Raw genomic sequence first — 10544 nt, 5'->3', positions numbered from 1 at the left:
TACCATAAAATAATGACACACAGCAAGAAAAGTACTTGGAAAACACTAAGGACATAGCTGAGAGGGAAATACAAACCTTTCACCAAGTGATCACTGCAAACTCAAGCATGCTTCGACTCGGCTCCCTTCGATTTCACAGAGATTCAAAAGCCACCTTTCTCCATGTCTTTTTGTGAAATCCTGTGTTCGTTCACCCTTTTTTATTAGTTCACGAGGAACCCTGAAGAAACTTTTATCAGTTTCATGGTTTGATCGATTCGAACAACCTAAAACAATGCAAGTGTAAGGCATTTTTCATGCGAGCAATGCACCTTCTCCGTACTAATGCTTTGTCAACTGAGCTTTGGTAGACCACCAGCTAAAGTTTTGAATAACTAATGAGACGGATGTGATGTCACATGAAACCCAGCAATATGAGCTGCAATCCTAGTAGTAGAGTAGCCAATCAGAGTGCACGATTGCTCATATTGCAAGTATTCAATTTCAGTAATATTCAAGTAAAGTATAAATATATCAAAAAGTTCAGGATGGAAACAATTCAGTGTTTTTCATGGATTAGGGTTATAGGAGGCATTGGATCAGGTCCAGCTTCAACCTTTTGGACCTTTGGTTCTGCAGCAAGGACTATATCTTAGGAGTGAGTTTTTTTTGGGGGATTTTTTTTTGGGCTGGGTCATACCAGCTCTTTGCAGATTAGATGGAAGACCCCTGGTCTAAAGAACTCTAAATACAGAAGTACAAAGTGAAAACTTAAGCATTGGGGCAATGTAGCAAGGTCCAAACATCCCAATCACACCATCTTGTGGTTAGTAATAAAAATACATTACTAAAATAAATAAATAAAGATGACATTTGACCATTTGCTTGCATGTACATTCATTCATCTGCAGTATCTGCTTTGTCCTTGTCAGGGTCACAGTGGATCCAGAGCTTATTCTGGGAAACTGGACATGAGGCAAGAATATATCCTGGATGGAACCCAAATCCATCACAGGTCACCAAGCACATTCACACACCCAATCATATCTTGGGGAAATTAAAAAAAAGGGAAAAAAAAAAAGTGTCCAATCCACCTACTGGGATGGGAGGAAACTGGAGAACCTGAGGGCGGCATGGTGGTGTAGTGGTTAGCACTGTTGCCTCACAGCAAGAAGGTTCTGGGTTTGAGCCCAGTGACCAACAGGGGCCTTTCTCTGTGGAGTCTGCGTGGGTTTCCTCCAGGTGCTCCGGTTTCCCCCACAGTCCAAAGACATGCAGGTTAGGTTAATTGGTGGCTCTAAATTGACCGTAGGTGTGTGTGTGTGTGTGTGTGTGTGTGAATGGTTGTTTGTCTCTATGTGTCAGCCCTGTGATGTACCCCGTCTCCCGCCCATAGTCAGCTGCGATAGGCTCCTGCAACCCTGCACAGGATAAGTGGCTACAAATAATGGATGGAGAACCCGACAAAAACTGAGACACAGGGAGAACATGTGAAACTGCACCACTGTGCTGATATGTGGCCGTATGATATACGGCCTTAAACCTGGCACAAACACTTGCAAATTCAGCACCCCTATACTGAATTAAAACATTAGGTACCTGAACTAGAGATTACCTTCAGTACCTAATATAATGTTGATGATAACGGCATTGTAATTTTATTGTATACAATTTTAAATACACAAAAAGTTTCAGAAAATACTTTTCGTAGCATGGATGTCAAAGAGTAAATTATCTTAACTGGTTTAGTTTTTAGCTATGCCATTCGAACACATTACAACTAAGCATAATATTTTATTGGAAATAATGAGATGTTAACACACACAAACATGCACGGTAAACATTTCCCCATCATAAACCTCATCAATCTTTCCTCCCCTCACACTCTACGTATGTTGTTCAAATATGACATGAAACCACTCTCCTCATAATGCGTTGTAAGCATTTCTGAACTGCATACCTTTGCATTTTAATGCCTCACATGCTGATGTACTTCATGCTATCCTCTTTCTTTGATGTGGCAAGAATCAGGTACATTCTTATGAATGTGGTTTTTCTTCTTATATAGACGCACACAATAGTTCTGCAGAGTTTCATTTCCTTTCTTCTAAAACACTGAAAACCCTTGGATTCTGCTTGCAATAAACTGGTAAGTTTTACTTAAAAACCAACTATATATACAGTTAGGTCCATAAATATTTGGACAGAGGCAACATTTTTCTAATTTTGGTTCTGTACATTACCACAATGAATTTTGAACAAAACAATTCAGATGCAGTTGAAGTTCAGACTTTCAGCTTTAATTCAGTGGGTTGAACAAAAATGATTGCATAAAAATGTGAGGAACTAAAGCATTTTTTTAAAACACAATCCCCTCATTTCAGGGGCTCAAAAGTAATTGGACAAATTAAATAATTGTAAATAAAATGTTCATTTCTAATACTTGGTTGAAAACCCTTTGTTGGCAATGACTGCCTGAAGTCTTGAACTCATGGACATCACCAGACGCTGTTTCTCCTCCTTTTTAATGCTCTGCCAGGCCTTTACTGCAGCAGTTTTCAGTTGCTGTTTGTTTGTGGGCCTTTCTGTCTGAAGTTTAGTCTTTAACAAGTGAAATGCATGCTCAATTGGGTTGAGATCAGGTGACTGACTTGGCCATTCAAGAATATTCCACTTCTTTGCTTTAATAAACTCCTGGGTTGCTTTGGCTTTATGTTTTGGGTCATTGTCCATCTGTATTATGAAACGCCGATTATTATTTGGCTGGATTTGAGCACATAGTATGTCTCTGAATACCTCAGAATTCATCCGGCTGCTTCTGTCCTGTGTCACATCATCAATAAACACTAGTGACCCAGTGCCACTGGCAGCCATGCATGCCCAAGCCATCACACTGCCTCCGCCGTGTTTTACAGATGATGTGGTATGCTTTGGCTCATGAGTTGTAGCACGCCTTCGCCATACTTTTTTCTTTCCATCATTCTGGTAGAGGTTGATCTTGGTTTCATCTGTCCAAAGAATGTTCTTCCAGAACTGTGCTGGCTTTTTTAGATGTTTTTTTTAGCAAAGTCCAATCTAGCCTTTTTATTCTTGAGGCTTATGAATGGCTTGCACTGTGCAGTGAACCCTCTGTATTTACTTTCATACAGTATTCTCTTTATAGTAGATTTTGATACACTTACCTCCTGGAGAGTGTTGTTCACTTGGTTGGCTGTTGTGAAGGGGTTTCTCTTCACCATGGAAATTATTCTGCGATCATCTACTACTGTTGTCTTCTGGGTGTGTCCAGGTCTTTTTGCATTGTTGAGTTCACCAGTGCTTTCTTTCTTTCTCAGGATGTACCAAACTGTAGATTTTACCACTCCTAATATTGTAGCAATTTCTCGGATGTTTTTTTTCTGTTTTCGCAGCTTAAGGATGGCTTGTTTCACCTGCATGGAGAGCTCCTTTGACCGCATGTTTTCTTCACAGCAAAATCTTCCAAATGCAAGCACCACACCTCAAATCAACTCCAGGCCTTTTATCTGCTTAATTGAGAATGACATAACGAAGGAATTGCCCACACCTGCCCATGAAATAGCCTTTGAGTCAATTGTCCAATTACTTTTGGTCCCTTTAAAAACGGGGTGGCACATGTTAAGGAGCTGAAACTCCTAAACCCTTCATCCAATTTTAATGTGGATACCCTCAAATGAAAGCTGAAAGTCTGGACTTTATGTCCATGTCCATTATATAACTATAACCTGAATATGTTTCAGTAAACAGGTAAAAAAAACCAAAATTTGTGTCAGTGTCCAAATATATATGGACCTAACTATATCTATATACAAGGATGAATCAAATGAAAAGTTTTTCCCCTCCACTGATTATTGCATGCATGCATGCATGCATGCATCTATCTATCTATCTATCTATCTATCTATCTATCTATCTATCTATCTATCTATCTATGCATGCATGCAATAATCAATGGGAAAAAAACTTCATTTGATTCATCCTTGTATATAGATACAATAATCTATCTATCTATTATATATATATATATATATATATATATATATATATATATATATATATATATATGTGTGTGTGTGTGTGTGTGTGTACACATATGTACAGCTCTGGAAAAAATTAAGAGACCACCGCAAAATTATCAGTTGCTCTGTTTTTACTATTTATTATAGGTATGTGTTTGAGGAACATGAACATTTTTGTTTTATTCCATAAATGACTGACATTTCCCCCAAATTCCACATATTGTCACTGAGAGCATTGAATTGCAGAGAATGACAACTGGTTAAAATAGCAAAAAAGATGAAGTGTTTTCAGACCTTGAATAATGCATAGAAATCAAGATCATATTCAATTTTAAACAACACAAGACTAAAGTTTGAACTTAGGATGAGTTCAGAAATCGGTATTTGGTGGAATAACCCTGCCATTTAATCACAGCTTTCATGTGTCTTGGCATTCTCTCCACCAGTCTTTCACTGCAAAAAATATCATCATAGGAAGTGAAAATATCTTGAAAATAGTTGAAACAATCTAGCATTTCCTATTAGAAGAATACAAGATACCAATTCTGAGATTATTAAACCTAGTTCTAGATTGCAGCCAATTTATTCTAAGATGTCTTATCAAATAAAAATATCTGTCCATGCAGCAAGATAATTTCACAAGGATTAAATAATTTTCTCCTCAAATTCAGTTTTCAATTTTTGCAGTGTTCACATTGCTCTTGGGTGACTTTATGCCACTCCTGGTGCAAACCTTCAATTAGCTCAGCTTTGTCTGATGGCTTGTCACCATCCATCTTCCTCTTGATCACATTCCAGAGGTTTTCAATAGGGTTCAGGTCTGGATTGGGCTGGCCATGACAGGATCTTGAGGTCATCCATCCACACCTTGATTGACCTGGCTGTGTGGCATGGAGCATTATCCTGCTGGAAAACCCAATCCTCAGAGTTAGGGAACATTGTCAGAGCAGAAGAAAGCAAGGATAACCTTGTACATGGCTTGATTCACGTGCCCTTCACAAACAAAAATCTGCCCCATTCCAGCTTTGCTGAAGCACTCCTGGATCATCACTGATCCACCACCAAATTTCACAATGGGTGCAAGTCTCTGTCTAACCATTAGATGATCAGGTGATGGGAAAAACTGAAAATTGGACTCCTCGGAGAAGATGACCTTCCTCCAGTCCTCTATGGTCCAATCTGTGTGGTCTTTAGCAAACCTCAGCCTGGCTCTTCTTTGCTTCTCATTGATGAAGGGCTTTTTTCTCACTTTGCATGACTTCAACCCCACCCAGAGGAGCCCGTTTCAAACTGTCCTTGCCATGCACTTAACCCCAGCTGCCATTTGCCATTCTTTTTGTAGGTCTCTTGATGTCATCCTACAGTTGTTGAGTGACATTCGAAGGAGTTGACGATCATCCCAGTCAGTAGAGAGTCATTTTTGCCCTCTGCCAGTCTGTAACTTTGTTGTCCCCAATATCTTCTGCTTGACCTTGTTCTTATGAATTGCCTTCTTTGAAATTTTGAGGATGGAAGCAACCTGACGCCCACTGTATCCCTCTACCAGTAAAGCCAGAATTGAACCCTTCTTTTTCTCACTCAAAACTTTTCTTTTTAACTCTTTTGGCATGATGATTAGATATTTCTGCAATCCAATAAAATTTAAGGTACTACTAGCACTGTTTTTGCCATCTAAACTGGTTCTATTGCAAGAGGATAGTGATGACCACAGCAGTGGTTTTTATAATTTTCCTCAGTAAATAAGATTTGGTTCAGGCGATCACCTAATCAGTACCTCGTTGAGTAAAATGATGTGTGCTTGTGTTGGAATTCCAGCACAGACACTGGAAGGAAATGGCTGCCGTACATAGAGCTGTTGATTTAAGAAAAAATTGAAGTGGTCTCTTAATTTTTTCCAGAGCCCCATCCACACCAATCTTAACCTGTGTTCAGTATTGACAGTTTTGCATTACCATAATATCATGTTCAAATGACTTGGCACATGAAAACATACATTAATTGTATTCTCACCCAAGATCCTCAGTGAAGAGTTGTTTATTCTGCTTTTAGGTAAAAGTTTTGAACCATGCTTACACACTTCAGTGTGGTAATCACCATCGTTGCAGTGGCTGATGCTTGTATAATGTCTTGTGAGTGTGTGGACAACACCACGATCACTTGTTTAAACAAGAATCTGGTGGAATTGCCTCTACCTCTGCACGGTATCAAGGACCTCTTTGTTAGTAACAACAGGATCCAGTCTCTCCCCAGTGAAGGATTAGAAGAATTACATGTCCTTGATCTTACCAACAACGACCTTAATGAATGGCTTACTGGTACTACCAGATTACCAAATATGAGAAGTCTTACTCAGCTATTTCTAAGAGGAAATGGACTTAGTACTTTTACAACTGGGCTATTTCAAGAATTGAAGAACCTGACGTACTTGGACCTCAGTGAAAACCATATTAAAATTATCCCACAGAAGTTCCTCCAAGGTCTGAGCAACCTTCAAACTCTTAGTTTGAGCTTAAACCAGATACATACCATTTCCTGTGGCACTTTTGAAGAAGCATCTGCACTTAGGGAGCTCCACCTGAACAGTAATAACATTGAGGTGCTCGATATGTGCGTGTTTGAAAACTGCGTCAATCTGAAGAAGCTCTTCCTGTCTAACAACTTTTTGAAAAATGTAAATCAAAGGATCTTCCAAAGTGCACTTGGCATGGTTCACCTTGATCTCAGTAACAACAGGCTTACCACTGTTCCCACTGATGCCCTTAAGGACACCTCTAATCTCACCAGCCTCTACCTGCAGAGAAACGATATCAAGTTAATTCCTGAAAATGCTTTCTATGGGTTAGCAGCATTAAGAAAACTGCATCTGAGCAATAACCTCATTGATGTTTTAGCTGTGACCTCTTTCAGAGGTCTTTACCAGCTTGGCGAACTAGATTTGAGTTTCAACCAGTTGCATAATCTCTCCTCGCAGGTATTTCAAGCGCTACGCAAACTACAAAACCTTAATCTATATCACAATGCACTGACATCTCTTCCACAAGGCCTGTTTAATAAGTTGAAGAAGTTAAATGAACTACAGCTTGACAGAAATAATATTCAGGTCATTCCACCAGATCTATTTCTGCCACTTTCAAAGCTCAGATATTTACAGCTAGGCAATAATCGTATCTTGGAGCTCAACCTATCCTCATTTGCAACAATGAGAAAGCTTAAACACCTTGATCTAAGCAACAATCATTTGACAAAAATTTCAAAGGGGATTTTACATAAGGCACCATTGCCACATCAGGATGTCCAAAACCAATCCTCACAAAGGGGTTCTGCGCTTAGCGAACTTAAACTGAGCAATAAAAAAATTAGTGTGATAGACAAGCACATGTTTGAAAACTATGCCAATCTGAACAGACTCTGCTTGTCCAACAACCATTTGGAAAATTTAGAGGAAGGGACCTTCAGGGGTGCACTGGTCCTGACTCATCTTGATCTCAGTGAAAACAGGCTTACCTCTGTGCCCATTGGTGCACTTAAGGATACCCCTAATCTCACAAGTCTTTACCTGCAGAGAAATAAGATCACAATCATCCCTGAAAATGCTTTCTCGGAACTATCTGTGCTTAAGAAATTAGACTTGAGCAATAATGCCATTTTAAATTTAAATGAGAAGTCCCTGATGTCTCTGTTCAATCTTGTGGAGTTAGATCTGAGCTTCAACCAACTGACAACTCTTACAAGTGTGCTTCAAGACTTGGGGAAACTGAAGATCCTTAAATTGCACCAAAATGACCTAGTGTCACTTCCCAATGGCATGTTCAACAATCTGCCTGAATTAACTGAAATACGTCTTGATAGCAATAATCTTAATGACATCTTACCGGATCTATTCCATCCATTTAACTCATCTTCATGCACAGCACTGATGAATAACCTCCTGACAAAAAATTCCAAGGATCTTTTCAACATTACGCCACCATCCAATGCTCATGTGAAATCCCTAGCTTTACTAACAGATGCTGAACTTAGGGAGCTCTTAGTCAGTAATAATGCTGAGATGATAGATATGAACTGCACCGCTGCAATCAGGCTCTTTCTGTTCAACAACCACTCGAAAAGTGCACAGGAAGGAACTTTTAAGAACGCAGTGAGACTGACTGAGCTTGATCTCAGTGAAAACAAGCTCACTACTATTCCTATGGGTGCCCTTAAGTATACTACCAATCTCATTGGCCTCTACTTGCATAAAAATGCTATCATTTGTGTACCTAAAAATGCTTTCTCTGGACTATCTGAACTGAAAAAATTGGATTTAAGCAAAAATCACCTGGTTATTTTGCATGAGGACTCCTTGATGGGTCTTTTCCAGCTTAATGAACTAGATTTAAGCTTCAACCAATTGCAGGATCTTCCCTCAAATGTGTTCCAGGACTTGGGCAACCTGGAGGTTCTTAATTTATACCACAATGCTCTGGCATCACTTCCCATTGGCTTGTTCAACAATCTGACAAAATTAAGGAAATTGGTGCTTGAAAGAAATAATATATCTGTCATCGTACCAGATCTATTCCACCCATTGACTGCACTCCGGGAATTACAGCTCGATAACAACCACATCTTTGAGCTCAACTCATCTTCATTTAGAACACTGACAAAGCTCCAGCAAATCTTTTTAAACAACAACGTTATTAAGAGAATTCCCAAGCATTTTCTACAGAAAGCACAACATCTGAAAGTTCTACATCTGATGAACAATCATATTCACACTATTTCACGGTCTGCTTTCAAAGGCCTTCACAGGCTTCGTTCTCTGAGACTCAGCAACAACAGTATATCTGCTCTCCAATCTGAGATGCTGACTGGTCTTGATGACCTACGGGAGCTCTGGCTAAATATTAACCAGATAAAGATCCTCCCACCTGGGTTTTTCACAGGGCTTCAAAAGTTGAGGATGCTTGACTTGGCCAACAATGATTTGACTTCCCTGTCCACTGATGATTTCAAAGACTTGATAACATTAGGAGAGTTAGATCTGAGTTTCAATAAACTCAATGAACTACCACATAACGTTTTCAGGGCTCTGGGCAGGCTGCAGAAGCTCTTCTTGCAAAACAACCTCCTGTCCCATCTACCTCCAACGGTGTTCTCTTCTTTGACCTTTCTGCAAGATCTTCATTTGGATAACAACAAGCTGCAGGTTCTTCCCACTGCACAGTTTCAAGATCTGAAGGACTTGAGACATCTACATCTCAAATCGAACCAATTGCAGTCACTGGATAAAGGGACTTTGGAGACTCTGACAGAATTGAAATCCATATATCTCAGTGCTAATCCATGGGACTGTTCTTGTGCATCTAATAATATGTATGTCAGGACATGGATGAGTATGAACAGACAGTTAATAAAGGATAACTCTACCTGCTCTGGAAACCGGTCTCTTCCTGTCATGGTTTTAGAGCATTGTGTCAGTGCTGCACATTCCTTTGCATGTAAACCACACAAGCACATAATAACTATTATCACAGTTTTCTTTGTGCTTGCTTACAATCTGTGAGATCACCATTTTGCATAAATTAGTTTTTGTTTCTCTTTGCAATATAGCCCAAAACTTGTCTTAAAATTAGCCTGTGTGTGCACATGTTAAGCTGTAAAAAGTGACTATCAACAATTTAAAGCTAGACTGCCTTTCAGATTTTCAAGTGTAGGTCATAAAAAGAATTTTCCCCGACACCCAGTTATTTATTTTTGTTTAGTGGACCGAAAGCTACTGAATTCGAATCACAGACTTCCAATTTTATTAGTTTTTTTAAAATAGAACAATTAATGAATTTAGGGCCACATGGCCCTAAATTCTCCGCTATTTTTTCCTGCTTCACCATGACCCAATTCAAGATACTACGTCATGCATTACGTGGTGGGCTTTCCCCGTTTGTGCAAGGGATTGTGGGATACAAATTTGAAACAGGAGAGAAAAATGGAGGACGTGAGTGTGCAAATGAAACGTGAAAGACCAACTACAGTAACGGAAAAGACGTTATGATACGAAGGAAAGGAAACGCAGGACCAAACTAATAAATATCGGCACTCAGCAAGCACCTCGGTGTGATCAGCTGTTTGTCTAGCGACAAAATTATGTAACCGTCAGTGCACGGTCAAAGGTAAACCTGCACATGGACACGCACGGACCTCCTCTGTCTGCTTGATTGTGTGAAGTGAATGATTTTATGCACATTATTTGCTCAGGAATCCCCTCAAATTAAATAACTTCCCAGCTACAGAATGGCCTGATATTTTGTGAGATATTACAGAAATAAACATACATCACAATGACCACATTTCAGAGGGAACTAAATTTCACCGATTTTATGAAATTGAAAGGCAGTCTGGCTTTAATAACTTTTTTTTTTTATCTTAGCTACAAACATGCAACATAGCATCTTGTATAACCTTTAAAAATTCTTGCTGTCAAGCTGACACTTTTCTCTACAGCTGCTTTATGATTGTGTATTAAATGCTATACAAAGAAAATGCTTCTGT

General features: G+C 39.3%; 1 protein-coding gene across 1 annotated transcript; it reads left to right on the top strand.

The window, feature by feature from the left end:
* Positions 1-1924: 1924 nt before the first annotated feature.
* On the top strand, positions 1925-10494 carry si:dkey-182i3.11 (slit homolog 2 protein). The gene is made up of 2 exons (XM_060943922.1): positions 1925-2128; positions 6066-10494. The coding sequence occupies exon 2, from the start codon at positions 6082-6084 to the stop codon at positions 9559-9561; it is 3480 nt and encodes a 1159-aa protein (XP_060799905.1). The 5' UTR covers positions 1925-2128; positions 6066-6081; the 3' UTR covers positions 9562-10494.
* Positions 10495-10544: the final 50 nt, after the last annotated feature.

Source organism: Neoarius graeffei, chromosome 17, assembly GCF_027579695.1.
Source record: "Neoarius graeffei isolate fNeoGra1 chromosome 17, fNeoGra1.pri, whole genome shotgun sequence".
In the NCBI taxonomy this organism is placed as follows: domain Eukaryota; kingdom Metazoa; phylum Chordata; class Actinopteri; order Siluriformes; family Ariidae; genus Neoarius; species Neoarius graeffei.
The sequence above is the reverse complement of the archived record's forward strand: the minus strand, read 5'-3'. Positions and strand labels throughout refer to the sequence as shown.